This window comes from Phoenix dactylifera, chromosome 6 (genome assembly GCF_051530095.1).
Source record: "Phoenix dactylifera cultivar Ajwa chromosome 6, Ajwa_hap1_PhDact_Kaust_v1.1, whole genome shotgun sequence".
NCBI lineage: Eukaryota > Viridiplantae > Streptophyta > Magnoliopsida > Arecales > Arecaceae > Phoenix > Phoenix dactylifera.
In genome coordinates, this window is record NC_143195.1 from 38,597,013 (window position 1) to 38,618,683 (window position 21,671).

General features: G+C 42.6%; 1 protein-coding gene across 1 annotated transcript; it reads left to right on the forward strand.

Annotated features, from left to right (window-relative positions):
- Positions 1 to 3,528: 3,528 nt before the first annotated feature.
- Positions 3,529 to 13,419, forward strand: LOC103703988 (hydroxyproline-rich glycoprotein family protein). Its single transcript, XM_088723343.2, has 3 exons — positions 3,529 to 4,184; positions 7,113 to 7,286; positions 8,990 to 13,419. The coding sequence occupies exons 1-2, from the start codon at positions 3,759 to 3,761 to the stop codon at positions 7,278 to 7,280; spliced, it is 594 nt and encodes a 197-aa protein (XP_088579469.1). The 5' UTR covers positions 3,529 to 3,758; the 3' UTR covers positions 7,281 to 7,286; positions 8,990 to 13,419.
- The last annotated feature ends 8,252 nt before the right edge of the window (positions 13,420 to 21,671 follow it).

Consider the following 21,671-nt stretch of genomic DNA (forward strand, 5'->3'; position numbering starts at 1 on the left):
TCTAGACTATGGTTCCAGAGGCATCAGAGAGGGTTTGGGTTGAGAAGGTCCTAGGTCGGTCCCCAGAGTGTCTCCTTTCATCTCTAGAGTTTCGCTCTTAGAGAAATCTCGAGCGAGCTCGATTTTGGGAGGCCCCAGGCATCCTCGGGGTGTCTTTCTTATTGGGGCCCAAACGTCTCTGGAGTGCCCTAAGTCGAATACGGTTGTCATAATTGTCCGATCTGAAACACAAACACGACAAGAAAATTTTTATTAAAAATAAATTCTAACTACAATGGGCCTTACTGATAATAGACGAGGAGGGTGTGGGATAAGAGCATCGTCAAGGTGCAGTAGCATGTATGTTTGTGGTGCATGCTTTAGTTACCTAGTATGGGCATTCTCAGTTTGGGCTTAGCTTTCTGAGCTCTCCTGGTCGGGATGCTTCATTCTTCCCCAAGCGAAGCTCGCACTCTTGAGGTGCTTGGGACTTCGGCGAGATCGCTAATGATAGTGTTGATGACTTTCGAATCATACGAGTGTCAATTGGCTCCAACAGCAGCGAATCGGAAGTTGAAGCGGGCGCTCCTCGGTCCTGTCGAAACACACGTACTAGTTGAGCTGCTCGCGTCAAATGAGTGCCTCGATTTCATTCTTAAGCTGGTTGCACTCTTCAGTATCGTTGCTACGATCTTGGTGGAAACGACAATACTTTTTTTGGTCTCTCTTGGTTGCTAGGCCCTTCGTCTGACGTGGAGGCACACATAGCCTTAGCCTTTGATCTCCATAAAAATTTGGCTCCTCGGAGCGGTGAGAGGGGCGTACCTTTCAAACTTTTAAGAATGGCTCTTAGGTTGTCGCGAGACACCTTTCGGCTCTCTTTGCTCTTCGCACCCCCTTTGCCTCCTCGGAGAGGTCTCCTTTTAGCAGACTCATGATGAGAGGCCATAGCCTCCTCCGTGTTGGTATACTTGTCTGCTCGCCCCAGTATCTCGGTGAAGTCGGTGGGGATGCACATATCCAAGGAGAAAAGGAAACGCGATGGTCATAGACCGCTCTTCGTTGTCGACATCATGACCGCTGATCTTAGGTCACAGACCTCCAATGTCATTGCATTGAAGCGGACGGCATAGTCCATGAGAGACTTTTTCTCTCGTTGCTTGATGTCGAGCAGCGCGTCCGAATCGCGGTGCAGTCTCTAGCTGAAGATGAAGTGTGCTACAAAGAGACGGACGAGCTACTCAAAGGAACGAATGAATTGGGGCTGACGCCCAGAGAACCAGAATTTAGCCACCTTGCAAAATGTGGCAGAAAATGCCTTGTAAAGCACGACGTCAATGGCTCCGTGCAGTATCATGAGATCCTTGATGCTCTCCAAGTGATTAAGGAGATCGATGGTGCAACCATACAGCTCTAGTTGAGGCACCTTGAACCGAGTTGGGGTTGGTTCCTTCATGATCCGTCGGAAGAAGGGGGCTCCGAGGTGAATCGTCATTGGCCCTTGGAGTCTGTCCTTTGAGGGCTTAGATTTGCCGACCCATTTTCTCGATTCTCCTATTAAGATCGGCATCCTACTACGGTGAAAACTCCACAAGGCGAACAGATGAGAGGCTCTGGACGGAGTCCCTGCTGGAATGGAGGCTTAGATTGTTCCGGCAGAGAGGCAATAGTATGGAAGGAAGAGAGTTCAGTAGATTTTTGTTCTCCGTGAGTAATATGGCCTATATACCTGAGGTCTCTCGGGTTGTTCCTTTATATCGGAGAGTTGGATTTGTCATTACTTGGGCTGATGTGGCGTGTATGATGATCAGGTAACAGTCGATAGTACAGTCGCAGCGTGGAGTCAGTTGGCGTGGGCGGCTTGCAGCGCTGGCCAGATGCAGATTGCAGTATCGCCACAATTGCGGGCTGCCAGAGCTGTCGGTTATTAGGATTGTCAAATAGGCTCCTTGGTCAGAGGCGGAGTAATTTACTTTGGTCACTTGGCTCCTCAGTCGGCGCTCTAGGTGCTCTCCTCGGTCGACGCAGAGGTTGTCGAGGTTGGTTGGTTCGAGGTTAAGGTGCTCAATATTTTTCTTATTATATATATATATTAGTTGGCATATGATTCTATGATATTTGCATTTATTTTGGTATTGATTATTTTTTAGTTTCTATCCTTAAATTATTTGTTGGTGCATGTTTGGAGGGATTTGCTCATACTGCACTCTCATTTTTCTTCTCAAAGTTACGGGATACTTGGCATTTGGTTATGATTTGGGATGACCGTTGAGAAAAGGAATGGTTAGACCGTTAATGATATGAATTAAATAGCTGAATTTCTAATTGAATAACTTTTGTTACTTGTTAAAGATGAAATTATTTTAATTTATTTTAGGCTTTTCATATTCTCTCGGACCGAAATGTGTGGATATATCATGTACCGAGGTCAAGTGGTGGTTCAGACATGATATGCACCATGCATGGCCTTATCCATAGTTTTTGGAAGATCAACATGAATCAAACTTGTAAGACAGAAACTTAATTAGGACATTTCCGCGCTTTAACTCATCATCCCACGAAGCTTTGCTTGAATCCTCATCCTGTGGCTCCTTCTTTGCTGAGGCCTGATAGGATAGCAGTAGTCGCGCATCACCTCCTCACGTCCGTCCGGTGGGCTCTTCTTCAAAAGGCTATCCCGTCATCAATCATCCTCCCGTCCATGGCGGGTGCCGGAGGAGAGATCTAGAAAGCTACCGCACGTGAGGCCGGTGAACAACGAGGAGCCTGTGACAGCGGAAGAACCTCCATCGATCATTTTTTTTTTAATTTCTCATGATATATGGATCGCTGGAGGAATATTTCCATTAATAATACACTTTTGCTGCAGTAGATGTTTGCAGATGTGGCTGTCGTTTGACTGATAAATGGACTGCAACCCGCCCATTGCACCTGGATGATATTAGATTGCATGCCAACCGAACCACTCTCCAGCCTAGGGGAAGGATCCAAGTGTGAAAGCAGTGGCTACATAGGACGATCGAGTTAGGCTGCTGTTTACGTCTACGCCAGCTAAAGTCTATGCTGTTTACATAGGACGATCGAGTTAGGCTCCGTTCTTTTCTTTTTTTCTTTTTTTTTTTCCAGCTTTAACATCAAATAATTAACTTTTTTTTTTTTATTTTCCTTTCCTTTACGTTTCTCCTCTACATTCGGCTCCCAATCACTTGCACTCCGCTGCCGGCAGTCGTATATTGGGCAGTCGGGCAGGGGCTGCATGATTCGACCCGAACCCCGGTCAGTCTACCCGAGAAACGCAGACACGTACTCGTGGGCCTTTCCATAGCGAGAGCAACACTGACGCGCCATGCCACGAACCGTTACACCGGGGAAAGAAGAAGGCAGCAAACAAAATATACTATTTTTTTTTTGATGTAAGATATAATAATAGTGGAAGTGGAAGATTGATGGAAGAATAGAAAGAAAAAAAATAATAAGACGGGGCAAAGAGAGAGAAATGGCCCCCACCATACCATCATCAGCGTCAGTGCCACCGCCGCCTCCACTGCCATTGCAGGTGGGGACAGGATACACCATCTCCATCTCTCTCTGGCCCTGCACCCTGATAAAAAGAGGCTCACCCTGCACGCCCCCTCCCCTGTCCCCAATATCCATCGATGCCTCATCCCCGCCCATCCTCCCAGCCAGCCAACAATTGCTCTTGTCGCTGCGAGCGGCAGCCCCACTCATGAGAGCAGGACACCGAGCAAGGAAACGAAGAGCTAAAGGGGATAGATACAATGGACGCCGGGGAGGTGACGCCGCCGGCACACTTGTCCACCAGGCCGACGCTGGGGTTCCCTCTGGGGACGGCGCTGCTGCTCGTCGTCATCTTCTGCCTCAGCGGCGTCTTCTCCTGCTGCTACCACTGGGACAAGCTCCGCTCCCTCCGACGCCGCCACGGCCGCACCTCGAATCCCGTCCAGCCGGCCGATGACCATCACCATCAGCATGCTCCGAGCTCCATGCCATCCCCGCCTGCCAAGCTCCTCTCCAAACTCCAGGTAGCAAGTAGCATGGATATACCGTCATTTCCCCTTTGGACAGGGGTGTGTCTTTCGCGCGAGGGAAGGATTCACCTTCCTTCGCGCGAATCCACCGTTGTATCATCCGCTGTTCGCTTTGAGAGCTGTGCCGGAGGATGGATGACGGAGTTCGGAGCGCTTTGAGATCTGTGCAGCTGGCGATCCAACGGTGGTTTCGCGCGAAGGAAAGTCAACACTTCTTTCGCGCGAAAGATACACTCCGGTTCCGTTCTCTTTATTTTTATTTTTATTTTTCCTAAGAATAATATTTTTCTTTAGATCGAATATATTTGAGAGAGATTTCTGTTTTTTTTTCCCTTTTCGGTAGAAGCCCTCTCTCTCTTTTTACTTCGTTGGATAATTTTGTAGAGAGTTGGCCTTGGCCATCAAATCTGCTTAATTCTTTGCTTGCGATATCATATGGTCCAGGAGGCTTTCGTTCTCGGGGGAAAAAAAAAAGGGTTTGAGTACATGATTGATGTAACACTGAGGTTGAATTCTGGCACAGATGATATATAATTCAGAGGACATGAAGCTGTTAGATATATATATATATATATATATATATATATATATATTAAACCAAAATCGTCCTTGGTTTCCGAAGATTAATTCGCTAGGTTGTGCAAAACGTACGGCTTGATCGTGATCGATCTCTTGCACCGGTCTACGCGACTCTTTTCTTTGTGATAGGGAGAGCAATTTTTTAGTTGACGCGTCACCCTTTTATTTGGGGATCCAGGGTGTTTTGCACAAATCTCAAAGCACTCCGATTTTTTTTTCCCATGGATGATCCAATGGTGGATAAACGACCCTAGTCCTTCATTTTGATGGCATCAAGGAAAAGATCCATATTACCTACCGCACCAACATAGAATATCTAAACGGCTATAAAGAAGGACAAGATTTTTTGACCTGTTGGATTTAGTTAATTTCTCTTTATCTAAACCTTATACTTCATCAGACCCAGATTCCAAACGGGCCGGGGACGGAGAGAATCCTGCCACTCTTCTATATTTGGCTCAGATGTGCCTTCTTGAACTACTAGAACTACAATACGAATAATTTTTGCTGATAAGGGTTATCAACCTTTGATATTTGTTAAGCTCATCTTAAACGTCCAAAACCTAATTTTCCTCTGATCGCCAAACTTCATCAGCTAGAAATCTATATTTATCTCTGAACGTACCTCCTTATTAGTCTTGGACATACAATTAGACCTCACCTTGTCTAAGTGTTCCCACCATCTCCTGTTGCTAAGATTGAACTCTTGCAACAAACGGCTAAATCTCTCGTCTTCCTTGCTATATCAAAGTAAAATATTAGAGAAAAACCAACCTGTTTCTTCATCTTCCTTGACGAAGGGCCAAGGATTTCCTGTCCCCCCGGGGAATACCCTTTCTAGCTTTACTCTGGGCTTTATGCAGCCCTTACCAGTACATGGATCCTTTCCTCAAAGGCCAAACCAAAGAAGGCAGGATTGACAGATTGATATATCATGAGATAAAGTGGTTAGATGTCTATCGATGATGATAATGATCTAAAAATAGTATATTTATGTGCTGCTTGCTCGCTTCAGATTTTTGAAAGTTAATAACTTACAAAATAAAAATACCCTGATCTCCTATCTTGGTAAAGCGACAAATTGTCTTGATATATTCAAACATTTTCATGTTCATGTGAATTATAGTGCGATGAGTTCAAAATTACGATATATATAAATTTGTGGTTTTCTATACTTTTTGTAAGACTTTTGAGAGCTTCGAATTGAGAGGGGTGAAGAAATTGCGCCCATATCATATGAACCAGTTGAATGTGCTTCATCAATCGATAGTGACCCACTCACGATAGAATCTATATCAAATGCTGTTGATATTTGTATTATTTCATAGATTGTGTGTCTAACATTTTCTCCTGTATTCTAATTTTTCTTCATACAGAGTATAAGCCAGCCAGCTGATTTTAAAACTTAAACAGTTACCTTTCCTGTATTGCGCTCATTAACATATATTTTTATTTTCCTTAACTGCCAACAACGTAATTCTGATAAACATGCGGATGCTAGGGTAACAAAAATTGCTATTTTTGAAGATTAGCCAAAAGAAAAATTAGGAGGAAAGTATGGAAAAAAGAGGGAAAAAAAAAAGGCCGCAGGCATAATACCAAAGCGGGCCTCTCCAGTACATGCTTGGTGTTCGAAAGTAGTGATCCAGGTGTTTTGAACCACACGGTTAGTCATACGCTACACATGGTCTCCTAGGTGTAAGTGAACCGATCATGGGCCGGATTTGGACACAAAAAGAAAAAATCAAATTTTAAATAGGATTGTCAGGAAGCCTGGTTAAAAATAAATAGAATTTAGGTCCGAGGTTCGGCGTGTGATCAACTATGCATAGGACTATCCAAAAGAGGCCATACTGAACATTTGGCCAAAAAAAAAAAATACTCCTACAGTAAAAAAATATCTTAATGAATTTCAAATGACAACCTCTTCCATAACATAAATGATTTAAGAATTAGAAATCATCCATCCTTGAACATAAATGCTGGAGAAAGGAACATTAGCAGCTATGCACCAAGAATTCAATGCATGGCCGCGCATCCAAGATTTGCCCTCCATCAGCTAGTCCCATTTAATGTTGGTGTGTTGAAGTTGCAAGTATAAATCTCTATGCATATATTCTTATCTAATTCCAATTGGATAGAAACGATTAGAAATCGAGATCTAGCCTAAATAATATTTTATTAAGAATTAGGATAAAGTAAATCTTTCTTGCAGTAAATATTAGAATCACTATGATTTTTTTTTTTCTTTTCCGGCGAAGATTAGAATCACGTTGTTCAAGTCAGAAAAAGAGAGACGTGTCCTTGTTTGTTTTATTATGCCTCTCTCCCTCTCTCTCTCTCTCTCTCTCTCTCTCTCTCTCTCTCTCTCTCTCTCTCTCTCTCAATCTTTTTTTATTTCTTGATTATGAGAGCAAACATCTGCTCTTTTTTTTTTTAGTAGTATGAGAACAGACTTGTACATTTCTTCTTATCTTTTAACTATCATATTCCATATTTTTGTAGAATTACAAGCAGGAAAAAGATGAAAGCTTGCCGGTTATAATGCCTGGGGATCGGATACCAAGGTTCATGGCGTGGCCTTGTCCCTGTGAGCCTTCTTTGGCCACAACGGAAAGAATGGTGCCTCCGCCCTCAATTCCCTCCCACCCTCCTCCATCGCTTGTAAATTGAAGAGTGGTATGTATAGATATTTTTTATCTTTTGTCTCGAACACGTGTATTTTTGCGAGTCTGTCTTTGCGGACTTATCATACTTTATGTTCTTGAGTACGATGATAGGAAAGAAAACCACATGTACGATTAGAAACAAAATAAGTATAAAAAGAGAAAACATAACATGAAAAAGGAAGAGAGAAAAAAAAAGGGGGAAAAAAACGCGGGGGTGGGGTGGGTGGGGTGGGGTTGGAGAGCTCAATCCGTCAACGCATCGAGATCCAGTCCTCAAAATGTCCAACCTGCATATCCTGCCACCAAATCCCAAGTAACCCAGGCCGGACTTAAAAAATGGCTTGTCCAAAGCTCCTCTTATTTGCTAAAAATTTCTTGTCACACAAAAAGCCAAGAAATTTGCAAATTTCTACAGGGTGAGTGGTTAAAGCTAGCCCATATTGGCTTGAATGCCCAACCCACAAAATGTCTCGCTTGAGCTGAAGTAAAGGGTCCTCGAACTAGGCTGGGCCTTGACAAATTGCAGTTCAAAAGAGTTTGGCCCAAGCTCAGATTTTAAATTCCGGACGGATTTGATTTGAGCCTGGCACAGGGAAGCCCGACTTGGACCGGATTGAGGCCTGACATGTTTGTGCAAGCTATGAGCCTATGCTAAGCTTAAGGGCTTGTTTGGTTCGCGGAAAGTATTTTTCCTCCTAAGAATATAATTCCTGAGAAGAAGATTCCTAGGAAGAGAATGCCTGGAAATGTACTTTTGGCATGTTTGGTTAACTATGGAAAAGTGACAGATTTCCAGACTGCTTATGTTTGGTTGACCATCCACTTTCCTGAGAAAGTTATGTGTAATTCCTATTATATCCTTAATAAAAATTAGGTCTTTAATGCCTCTTTAATGCTGAAGGGCTTTTTTAAGAAAAAATAAAGATGGAGTGATTTCCGTCTCATTGGAAAGTAACTTTCCTATGTTTCTCATGGGAAAAACCTCCCCATGAAATATGCAAATCATATTCCCATGGGAATACAACTTTCTCATATTTCTCTTTTGAAAACTCCAACCAAACAAGAAGCATCTAATTACCTTTCCATTGACCACACTTTCTTCCCTTCTTTTCCCGTGAACTAAACGAGCCCTAAGGTTTTTAAGTCGAGGCCAAGGTTGGGTTGGACCCCAGCTCGTCGACATTTCTGATCAATTACTTAAACAAACTTGCAAGCCTTTATCTTGCCTAATTTAATATTACTTCCTAGATAAATTAACTTATAAATATATTTTTTTAAAAAAAAAAATTTGACACTCGTGAAACGGGGCATCTTCCAAGATCAAGTCATCAAGGAAGAGGTGCCAACAATTGGATTCAAGTCTTATTTGCTAGCTGTGTCTAATACAATAAATTTAAAGTTTGCTATAAGGAAAGCTGTTTTTTAAGAAACAAAAGCAATGGACTTTTTGGATAATAAAAACCGTTATGTGTATCATTTTATTTCTTCTGACTTGGCATGCTGTACCCACGTAAGAGCTATATGAATATTGTTTTTATCAAAAAAAAAAAAAAAAAAAACAACGTCATGTGTATTAGAAAGAAGAGCCATGGAAATTGGGATTTCCGTACTGAAAATCCCCCCCTTGGCGATCAACTTCACTTGGAAACTCCCACACGAAGAGATTCTTGAGATAAATTTTGATAGCAATGTTGTGGATAATGGAACATGTAGAAGAGCAGCATACCATACGCGCCATGTGGTCGCAGCAGGAAGGAAGAAAACTTTCACTACAATCATTCATGTGACTGAACTTACGGGAGCTTGGGATCGAAGGGGTCGTCGATGCAATAACTCTGTATATATGTGCAAGACATACATGGCTTGGAGATAATTCTCAGATGGTGGTTGACAGGATCAACAAGTTGCCCCTAGCTCAGTGAGATTTTTACCCTCTAGTTCTCAAGATTTGGCAGATGTCTCATTAGCCGATTCGTTTTAATGCATCTCGTATATCCACAGAGAGGAGCATCCCTGTTAACTGGGTAGCATCTATTTAAAGAGAGGAACATCCCTGTTGACTGAGTAGCATCTATTTAGAGAGAGGAACATCCCTGGTTAGCATCTTATGTGGCTCATCATACTATTGATTGTTGATAGAATTCTACTGCTGTTGGTCCTTTAGAACTTAGAGATCGACTATTTTTTTGACTTTGTCGAATGCATTTACGCTTGCTATATTTGAGCTGTATCTCTACTGGCTATGCCCCGAAAAACAGGGTTCACATATATGTCCCCTATGGTATGCGAGTTAGTGATTTTTCTTGACAGGTCCCTACTTGTGCCTAGTCTTTGACTGAGGATCTGTTTGGATATTCTTGCATGAATGTTCTACAGGAGCAGAGGGAGGGGATCCACTCTTTGATTGAGCAACGGAAGGTTCTTGTGACCAAAGTAGCAATCAGATTTCTCTCGGAGCCGAGCAACCTTTTGGGTGCTCTTATGCGGGCTAAGTATGAGGATCCAGCTGACATGACGATCTTACGTACTAGTCGTTGCAGCTCTTTTGTTTGGAGTCAGATTTGTGCCCGTGCCCCGGTGGTCCTACCGGAGATCAGATGGAAGATTAGGGGATGGCCAGAGTATTGCTGTCTTGGAGGACAACTGATTCTTTGAGATTCCCCTCCACAGTTGGCCTACCATGATTGATGTTGGTTGTCTAGAGGGGCGCAGAGTTCATGATTTGTTCAACCTGAGGGGACAAGTAGGGGACGAGGATCTTGTTCGACAGGCCTTCGGAGAGCAGCTAACCAAGCATATCCTATCTATACTGATTCTCACTGTGGAGGCAGCAGATAGGAGGGTGTGGAGCATGACGAGGAGGCCAGAGGTGAGGGCTCGAGACTTAGCCCGGGTGGTTGGGAGGATCCTGACTAAACAGATTGAGGAGAGTTGGATATAAAGGCTGCGCACCCACCCACGAGTTGCCTTGTTCGTCTGAAAGGTGGCTTGGGGGTGCTTACCCACTAGAGGCACGCTGGCTCGGCGAGGGATGCATGTCCCCTCCAAGTGTCTGGTGTGCTCAGAGGTGGAGGAGTCTATCTTCCATGCCATTTTCGGATGCCCAAGGGTCACCCAGATCTGGGAGTGTGCTTGGGGCCCCCACGATCCGCAGCTAGGATGGTCGTCGACTGAGGACTTCCTGCTCTTCCTGGAGACTTCAATATGGAGGCCGGGCCTGGAGGGACCGGGGATCAGGGTGCCTACCTAGCCTACCACTGCTAGCTAGATAGGAATGCTTGGGTCTTTGACGATAGCAGAGAACTTTCGAGGTCGATTGCGGACAGGGCCCTTCTTCATGTGGAGGAGATCTTCCGCACCGCCATGTCGTCGCCGTTTGGGATGATCGGAGAAATCTGGGATTTCCCTTTCGCGCCTGTAGGGTCCATGACCGTACAGGTCTCTTAGGAGTCCCCATCCTCTGGCTTTCTCAAGGTGAATTTCGACGGTAGTGTTAGTGAGGGAGGGTGTGTTGGAGGAGTCGGCTTCATCATCAGGGACCACGAGGCTAGACTAATTGCGGCAGGAGGCCAACGGATCTTCGACACGTCCATGGTCTGCGCTGAGCTCAGGGTTACATGAGAGCGAGTTACCTATGCGAGGTAGGTGCTGAGTGTGGACTGCATTCTGCGTGTGAGAGACTCGACCACGGTGATAGAGTGGATCTGGGGCTGGGGTCTCGACGCGAGTTCGAGCCTGCTGCTACGTGCTGTTCACAGACTTTTAGACGAAGATGGTCTCTGGTGGGCCACACATGTCTTCAAGGAGGCGATCAGTGCGGCCGACTGGATGTCCTCATTTGCGGCCCACCACTCTGGAAGATTCATCTAGGGCGACTATGCGTCTGTGCCTCGTCTGTGTTATCTTTTTTTTTTTTCTGATTTTGTCGGTTGTATCCATGCGCTGCCGTTGTACCAAAAAAAAAAAAAAATCGGGCCTATTGGCTCGCCAAATCTGTAAGTTCTAAGAGCCTATTAAAGTTTCAGCTTGAATTACAACATATGATTTTGTTGGTTTACAGCAAGAAAAAAAAAATAAATGGACTGCCCAGGCCATGAATCCAGCAAAAAATTCGGTCCTATCCTGTTAAATTATCCAAATAGGCCCCAAATAGGGCCACTTCACCATACTGAGACAAACATGAGCTTGGAATATGATCTAGAGAAGTATAAATAAGCTGGGTTGAAGATTCACCTGGCGTGCTGTTGCTCAGTTCAGTTGGTCTCGATATGTAATTTACATCTACCAGCCATGATCAACATCTCACCTCATTACGCTCGAACTCCTAAGAGAAGAGACTTGATATCTCATCTCATCTATCAGCCATGGCATGGTCAGATACTAATAGGGTCTTAATTAAATGCAAAATACCGGTGTCGGCCTTGGCCTAACTCCATACCTTTCAGCTCGTAGAGCTAAATAAAACTGAAGCAATTATATTTCATATGTAGAAAGTTTTTAGTTTGGTTAGGCTTAACTTACATAAGTGATTATTCACATTTATATTAGAAGGGAAGATTGTTAGGTTGTAGGGAGACAATCAGTTTGATAGTGTGTCTCTGTTCTTTGTTCTCTCATGGGGCCTCCAAACTATGAAGAACATGTAGAATGTTTGCAGCTAGGATATCTTGATGTCATTAAGTCTGGATTGGGACCTTATAAGTCTTGCAAGGAACCCAACTACTTTGTGAAATTTTGAAATATGTTATGTCAATAATAGCTATAATCTCTGGAGTAGGATGCTGAAATTATCAGTCATATTCCACTATGCTACCTATTTGCAAGAGAAATTATTAGGTAGACTGGGTCCACCATGGACCTAAGATACTGAAATTAACTGGCGGTCGCTAAGCGCGCGCTCTCTCTCTCTCTCATCATTAGGGTCGTTGTGGAGTGGACGGAGACAGAGTTATAGCAGTTGGGAGGAGGACAGGGATGCCTTTGTCTCGTCCTCTCGCGTATGATTGGGGTGGTGGACGTGGTTGTTGGATGGGCGCCGAAGCGGAGTCAAATAGTTCGTGGCATGTGCCCGATAATGGCGACGCATCTCGACTGCATGCCTTCGCCTATCTCCCTCGGAGGCAAAGCCCCCACCCCTCTTCATGCCATGATGGAGAAGCTTTTCCTTCCATCCATGTGAAGCCACCCACCTACCTACCTACTCCCAATAATGTTCCCAAACTATATCACTCTATTATTATATATATATAATAGGGATGCAACCTCCCCGCCCCTTTTTATTATTTTTCTTACTTCTTTCGGTAAACAGGAAACACCTCTCTTGCCGTTGCATGGCCCGTGGGGGTAGTCATTCGTAATTCCTGGGGGAATCAAAAATATTACTTCTTTCCTATCAATCAATCATCATTTATGTAATTGTAGCACTCTTAAGAGTTAATGGAATCATTGGCCTTTAATCAAAAAAAGAAAGAAAGAAAGGAAGAAAGGAAGAAAGGAAGAGAGAGAATCCTTGGCATGCACTTTTAAGATCGAGTTAATGGAATCTTTTCTTCTTGATATGCATCTTTGATGTCTCTTTCATCACAGATATATAGACACAGCAAGATTTGTTTGTAGAGAGCTAGAAAAATCAATTCAACCAAACAAAAGAGAAAAATCCTGTTTACAATGGCGACCAATTAAGTAAGACGGGGCTGATGGAAGATGCGCGGACTAAAAACATGGATCCGGCTAAATTAAGAAAGAAAAGAGAGAAGGCAAAAAAGAAGAACCATTGACGGCGCCATCTATTTAAGTTGGTAAAGCTGCTGGGTGTTGATCAGATTTGATGCGAGTGGGGAAGGATATGTGAGAGAGATGTAGTTAAAACTTATTTATGACCCAAACCCTACGGCCTGCTGGAGGGGGAAAGAATGTCCTGCCCCACCCCAATGAGAATTAGGGAGATGCAGTCAACGATTCAACCTCAGTGAAAGGCGGAGAAAGTGGGGAATCATTGAATCAGGGTGACTGGATGCCTGGATTCAACCAAACCAACCAACCAATTAAGCCACCTCCTCCTCTGTAGCCGCAACGTGCTTTATCTGCGATCAAGCAAGCAGGGCTTGTGCAATTAAATAAAGAAAAGAAAAGAAAAGATCAGAGCTGCTATTACAGTTTATTTATGCGGCGTACGTACGTGCATGCAGCATGTGATGTTGTTCCCCGCAAGTGGCAGTTGAAGAATTGGCCTTTAGGTTTGAGTGACGTCGGGGCCGGGCCCCCTACCGGAGATATGCATGCATGGACCTCTTCTCCTTACTCGTCGCAGCTGCTGTCTCCACCTGTACCTGTAGACAAGAATATTTGAGTGTGGTAATTCGGGTGTGCGAGTAACACCGTATACTACTAGCCCACCCGAGCACCCCGCTTGCCGATGCGTAAGCAAACGGACTTCTACCTCTCATGTCCTGCTAAATCCCGGTTCAACAGCGCGCGCGGCGGCGAACGATTTAGTGCATGCTGATCCGATCGAACTCTCCTTCTTCTTTTCCTCTCACGATCTCTCTTCTTTGTGGTTGCGGCCGGTTGCCAGATCGGCAACCAGATCCGAGTTCGCCGCTGACCATGTTCCTGGACCTATGCATGGCATTGGAGGCAGCCCCATCGATCCAAGCCCTCGCTAAACTCTTGGTCTTGGAAGCGCATGGACGGCTTTGTGGTGTGTGTGTGTGTGTGTATATATATATATATATTCTAATAGTGATTATCAAAATCTTTTACAACTTTTGAATCCCTAAAAGGTTACCAACTAGTTGGAAAAATTTATAGCACGAAGAATTGCATCATTTCTGAAAGATACATTTGCAATGTTTGAAGTCTTATAAACTAACAGAAGAAAAAGAATAACTTCTTTTCCTAAAAAAAAAAAAGATAAACAAAAACTTTTTGCTTCTTCTAACTTTCCATCTCTGCAAGATTTTTCTACGCTTTGCCCTTTTTTAGGTAAGGTTCTTGATATAAGAAAACCTTGGAGTGCAGTCTGATTATTTTCTTTTTGGTTAGGCATTGTATTTTAAGATTAGCATTTTAAGTTGACTTCTGCATAGGAAAATAACTACATCACCTTGTAATGCCTTCTCTAATAATTTTATATCACCTTTATGTACATTTTGATTTTCTGTCTACACCATAACAGGCTTCCCCACCCACTCTCCCTCGCCGTTTGGTGAGGACGGGCTCTCTTAAATTGGAATTTAACAAGATGTGAAAGCTCTCTATTCACTTATCCTGGTTAGCTCACATTTTGTGTATGTATATACAGATGTGTGTGTGTGTGTATGAATGTATGTGCGTATGTGTATATGCCATTCATATATTTGAGCCACCGCTACAAGAAATCATAGAATTTGTGACACTATTTTAAACGCATATTTACAAAAATACTGGGAAATGACACTTTGCCCCATATTTATAATAAATACCAAGATATAGTTTGTAACTCGTTTTATCATAGAATTCATGATATTATTTTAATAGTATTTTACAAAAATACTAGGAAATAATGCTTCACCCCATATTTATGATGATTTGCTGGATATTAGTTTACAGCCCATCTTTATCATAAAATTTGTGGCATCATTTTAGTGTATTTTCAAGAAATACTAAAAAAATATTTTATCCTATATTTATGATTAATTGCCAATTATCAGTTTGTAGCTTGTTTATATTTTTCTTACCAATAACTCAAAAAAACTCTTCGAAGATGCGATTAGCTAACACAAAATAAAAATTTTAATTAAAAGTATACATTTTGATTCTAAATAAGGATGCATGAGATTGATTTGGCTAAGAATCTCGATCATTGATCTAACTTGATTTTATATTAAAAATATATTAAAACCTAGAAAATAATTAAATAATATAATATAAAATATTAAAAATTGTTTGTTAAATATCATTATTACTCTTTAATTTCAGCAATAAAATTATCTCTGTTTTAAAGGAATCGTAAGAAAAAATTATATATAAATATAGTTATATATTGATGTTATTGATAAAAAAAAAATTACCTATCTTTCATCTAGTACTTCCCCAATTTATTTTTTTAAAAAAATAAAAAATAACAGTTTCCTAATCCATATGTTTTATATTTTTAATCCTTTGAATTTTTCATTTTTATTTATATATTTTTAATATGCATTACACATATCCATTACAAGTCTATGTAAATATATAATACATCATATGATAGGACTCAGTCTCATAGCGGATAATTGCATCTGATTTAAGTTAATTTCTATTGGAACTTTTCATTTTTTTAGCAAATTTATATGGTTCTTTCATGAATTGAACTGCATTATACCAGTATTTGTATTTGGTCATCTACTTATAGAGGTTGTATCCTTCTTGGCTATGGCTAGGTCCACTTCTGTCTCTTTCATAATATATTCAAAAACGAGGTGCAACAGAGAGAGCATCAATTCAGAAAGGAAGGTGGCATCATAAGTTCATAACCGAATGTCTTGAGGATGTAAAAAAAACTATCACACTCCAAACCTGTTATATAAGTCGATCACATGTCATAGCCCAGTAAAAATCCTCCACACTCACATGAGTAAAGATATAATAAATTTAAAATAAAGATTAACATAAAACCTTATAACAATTATTCAACATAACTTAAATAAATCCATATAAACATGTACACATAAATGTATATCATCCAACATATAATTCATTCAAGAAAAAATGTCAGATATATCTTCAATCTAAGCTTGGGTTTAACGGTGGTTTTATATATCTCGTCTTCCGTTATTCACCAAATTTTCGATCAATAATTATCTTTCTGATTTAGATGATCCCGGATCATGCTTCTTGCCTGTAACTAGCAAACCATAATTCTATGTTTCAGCCCATGGTGGCAAATTATCATATCCGCGCTTCATCCCACGGTGGCAAACTATAATAATTATGCTTCAGCCTGCAATGGCAAACCAAGATATATTCGCACTTTGGCTTGTGGTGGCAAACCAATATATTATGATTCGGCCCGTGATTGGCAATCCATAATATGTCTAATCCAAATTTTTTTATTCATCAATCAAAATATTTAATTTTATCGAGATGGTGTTCTTCATTTAGGAGCCTCCACCTCCGAGTTTCCTTAAGGTCAATTTCGATGGATCAGTATTGGATGAAGAGTACAGAGGAGGCACGAGTTTCATGATTAGGGACTTGTGCTCGAGGGTGGTGGCAGCTGGCGGTTGTCAGCTGTCGGATACCATGGTTTAAGGAGTTGAGCTGCGTGCGGCTTGAGCGGGCATCCGCTATGCACGCCGGGTATTGCAGGCCAGCTCTATCATCATGGAGGGTGACTCAATCACAATGATAGGTTGGATTCAGGGGGCCGAGTGGCCGGGGTGGGGACCACCCCTACTTCGGGATATTTGGTTGATGAGTGGGGACGCGATGGCCTTTCAGGCTAAGCACGTCTTTCGGAAGGCCAATAATGTTGCGGACTGGGTGGCCGCTTATGTGGCCAATCACTTCGGTAGCATCCTATAGACCCGACGAGAGAATTTGCCTAGGGTATTTCGTAATATTCTATTTACTGATTTTATGGGATGTGTTCGGACTTAGATAGTCTGGCTTGCCCGTTTTAGTTAAAAAAAAAAAAGAGAAAAAAAAGGAAGGAAAGAAAGAAAGAAGATGGACCCTTGGAACGAGTCCGCTTCTAATACTTATGCTGGGTTACGAGCCAGTTAATACTTAATAGGTCGGGCTCTTATAAAAATAGATAAGAAAAAAAAGCTCGCAAAAGTATTACGAAAATGCATTAGTCTGTAGCTGAAAAAGAAAATATATTGGCCAGTAGCTGAATTCAGGGCTATCGATTTTATCCAATCTCTTAATTATCCATCGACTTTAACTTGTTAAATCCGTTGCAGGTTTTGGTGGTCTGGCCCACTTGTCGTACTTTTTTTTGGTATTCTTTTTTGGTGCTACATAGGTGGTCTTCAATTGGAGCGCCATGGAAGGGCAAGATGGTGGGGAGGCCCTCGAAATCAATATTCATTTCCACCTCTCCCCCTCCGATCACGTTCGTAGCATTCAACTCAGAGGAAGGGCAGAACCCGGCTCCCACTTGAAGTTAGGTGTGAACATAAAAAATCAACTAATTAATTAACAATAGAAACGATGATGATGATTGATGTCAAAGCAGTCCATTAAGCCCATCTTTCCATGTCCATATATTTTTTTTTTATTAGTACGCAACCACCGGAAAGCATCTAAAGAAAAGAAATAGGGATAATCGTGGAGAATAGACTGTGACGACTGACGAGTGGTTTTAGTTTAGAAAAATAAATAAATGATCGATGCATGGTCGAGAATTTGGGGTATGGAGGTGTCCGTTCGGAAGCCAGCCATTGGTGGCGGGCCATCAAAAGGCAGGCGCATGTGCCCCACTGCGGGCATCGTTTGCGCCTTTATGAATCCACCCCGGCTCACGCATCGCTGACACTTCCTCCCCTGAGGTTTGCGTTCGGCGCGGCACCGAAGGGAGAACAAAAACAAATAAATAAAATAAATAAATAAAGAAGTTTTGCGGAGGGAAAAAAAAAAATCTAGAAAAAGAGAGGTCCGGGGCGCCATGCGATGGGACGGGCGCCCTTGGGATTCTCCAGTACGAGCATGTGGGACCGGAAGTAGTCACGAGCGAGGCTCGATGGACAGAAAGATCTGGCTCATAGGCAACGTGCCAGTTCCTCAGGTGGTGGGATCCATGGGTCGTGGCAATTCGACTTTTTTCTTATATTCTCATCCACAGCAATGATTACAATGGTTCTGTAAAGGAAATATATATTTCCAGATGTGTACAAAATGCATATGGCAATGCATGCAATCCGAATGGATCGACCTTATCGGCTGAGTATTCAGGACAAACGTCTAAAAAAACTAAAAATAATAAAAAAACAATGTAAAAAAAATTATAAGGGTGAAAAAAGATTATTTAAATAGTTTGTAAAGAGACAATATATATATTCAGCTCTCTCACTCTTGCCCATGCCTCTTCCTCAACTGAGGTTGTCTTAAAATAAGAAGAGAAAACTCTCGAAGGACTTCTCTACTTCCACGTCCCCTCCCGGTCTCACACGCTCGATTTCCCTCTAAAACACGCATTAAACAATAAATAAAGTTCTATTGTAAAACTGATATGGAACCTACTACAAAACAAGAACAAGATCCTGGCCACTTTCCACACTTCATATTCTTCTACTGAGACTAGGATTGATTTATTTAACCTAAAGCTCATTCTAAGTTATCATACACCAGCACAAACCAACGAGAAAAAAAACTAAACGTTGGACTTGATGACGACTCCAGCACAAGATGGCTTGCATGCGGATCATATCTTCGGAACTCTTGTTTAAGAAGTTTGATGGGCAAAACATAGAGCCTATTTGGCATTTTATATATAAATTAGTAAAATATTGCATGAAGATAGACGATAAAGATAGTACATGCACAAATCTTCTGTTATCTTGTTTACATTATCGCTCTTTCTTCAAAACAATAGATCGCAGTTCAAATAATTTTAAAATATTCATCGCACTTTTTGCTCAGTTCAATCTATTATCTTTCGAGATTTTTGAAAATAAAAATTGCAGACAACAGCAATATCAAATGGGCCTATACTTTATTATATAAGGTTTTGACAGATCATAGGCGATTTTTGACAAGCTCAATTTCTTATAAATTGGGCATTAGAAATTGACTAAAAATAATCTATTTTATCCTAAAAACTATATAATTGTGCTAATATTTTTTTGAAAAATTATGCTATTTTACAATACCCCAATGCCAAAATATCCTTATACCGAGTTTGTTTCTAAAATTCATTTATTTTTTTGTAGAGGCTCCTACAAGTTGTTTTCTACTTTGTTGGATTAAGAGAAATCAAACAGTAGATTCGTTGATGAGTCCTCGAGTCCCACTACGTATGAAAGATATACATTTAGCTTTTTAATTGTTGCTGGAAATTGGATCCGGTGATGACTGCGGACCAAGAAAGAGAAGCTCCAGCCATGGTGGTGCGGCGGCGGACGGCTGTTTCCGATAGACCTGTAAGAAGCCTGTGACCGGGGGTTCCGACGTAGGTCCTCCGATGCTTAAGTCAGAGAGGGGCTTTTAATGGAAAGAAGTAATGGAGAGAAGTAGAGTATGGATGTATTTTCGTTCGGGGAGGAAGAAGAGGTTCTTTCTTTTGTGGAGGAGGAAGCCTCCTGCCTCGCCAGTGTTCTCCCCTCTTTATAGGAGGGGGTGTGGCAGTTACTCACCCTTGATTGCGATTGCGTATATCTCGAATTAAATAGGTTACCTTAGATGGCACGGGCGTTCAAATTAGCTGAGTTGAGATAGTAGTAATTCAAATTTTGACAGCTGTGGTGGCGGAGACTGCGGAATTTGATCCCGAATATGGAGGATTTGGTGCTCCCTTCTTTATGTGGACGTTCCGCGCTCGACTTTTTGAGGTCGATTGTCTGAGCTTGGTCTTCTAAGGTCGGCATTCTGAGCTCAAGCCTTCTAAGTCGAGGTCGTGCACACCGAGATCATGCTTGTCGGGGTCGCGCCTGTCATTGGATTATGGGATGGTTTTTTTTTTTTCTCCAACACTATCCAAGAGAGATGATGGTACGATATCATCCCTACTAATTTTCAATCTTGTTGGACCGCACGTGGTCCGAATACGGTTTGTTTAAGAGATGCCGCTACGGTTCATAAAACGGATTATTTACTCCACCCAAGTAATTGGGTGGATAAGAGCTGGAAACAGAGTCCAACTCAAATTATGCTTGTTAGCCACCACCGAGTGGAGACCCAAAGGGGCGGGGAGATCGCAATGGTATATTGGTATTAGAGACTTGAAATAGCCGAGGACAGTTTACTTTGGATACTAAATAAATGATGGGATTGACAGTTTGGGCTGTTGAAAAGCAAGACTGGCTAGTGATCGTTAAAAAATGGGGAAGGTCAAAAGTATCACGACCCATCCCCGAATTTTTTCAAGATTAATTTCGACAGATATATACTAGACAGCGAGAGCAGGAAAGGCGCGGGCTTCATCATTAAAAGTCCGAACTCCAAGATGATTGCGGCTGACAGCTGCCAGATCTTTGATATCTCGATCCTGGAAATAAAGTTAAGGGCAGCCTGGTCCGGCTTGAGGTATGCCCGACACTTCTTACCTGCATGCGCTATAGTGCTGGAGGGCGATTCGACGACAGTTATCGGTTGGATTCAATAGAGTGTGGGTGGTATAGGCGACAACCATCTGCTGCTCAGAGGCATTCACACTATGGTGTGTGGGGGGATGTTCATTCAGGTTAAGCATGTGTACCGAGAGGCCAATGGGGCAACAAACTGGGTAGTCTCTTATGTGGCTAACCATTCTGAAGAGACTCTCTGGCTGGGGGAGGAGGACCTATCCGGAGCACTTCGTAATTTGTTATCTTTCGACTTTTTTGGATGTATTCGTACCCGCCATGCGTGATACATCCGCTTTAGCGCGAAAAAAAAAAAAAAATCACGAAGTCAAAGCCACGTTTTTGCTTCTATTTGCTGTAGCAATGTGAAAAATAGTCATGCTTTTGCTTCTATTTGTTGTAGCAATGTGAAAAATAGCCACGCTTTTGCTAAGGAACACGTATTCTACAATATCACGAATTCAACGCCACTGAATAAATTATTGAATTGAGTCGGGTGTCTCCCTTCACGCAGACGAAAACACAACACAACCATAATAATAATAATAATAATAATACCTTGGATCCCGCAAGTAGAGGTTGTTGCGGGGTTTCACCCCGGCAACAGCCCGCACACCGGCCGAGAAGGAAAAACGACTGCGTCCCTCCCGATGTATTGTTCACTTTGGGATTGCCGACGGCGGGGCCGCGGAGGTACTGCCCCTAGACCGTATGGCGCGGGGGTTCGCGGAGGTACTGCCCCTATTCTCACAGTTTTGCCCTTCAAAAGGCGCCTCGTGAGGAAAAGTTTTTAGGCCTCCTCATTATAAGGCACAGACCTTTCCGCTGATTAGCCGATGTGGGACTAAAGTTTGGAACCTCATCCCACAACACAGCCCCCCCAGCGGGAAGGTCTGTGCTCGGCCAGGGCCCTCCTTCTAGCGCCATCTGTTGCAGGGTTTCACCCCGGCAACAGCCCGCACATCGGCCGAGCAGGAAAAGCGACTGCGTCCCTCCCGAGGTATTGTCTGCTCTGGAATTGCCGATGGCACGCCAGGGGGGCTGCGGAGGTACTGCCCCTGGACCATACGGCGCAGGGGTCCGCGGAGGTACTGCCCCTACCCTCACGGTTTTGCCCTTCAAAAGGCGCCTCGTAAGGAAAGGTTTTT

Coding starts and splice junctions, on each gene's coding strand:
- LOC103703988 (XM_088723343.2), top strand. CDS start 3,759: ATGGACGCCGGGGAGGTGACGCCGCCGGCACACTTGTCCACCAGGCCG. Junction 4,185..7,112: donor TGACGGAGTTCGGAGCGCTT/TGAGATCTGTGC, acceptor ATATTTTTGTAG/AATTACAAGCAGGAAAAAGA.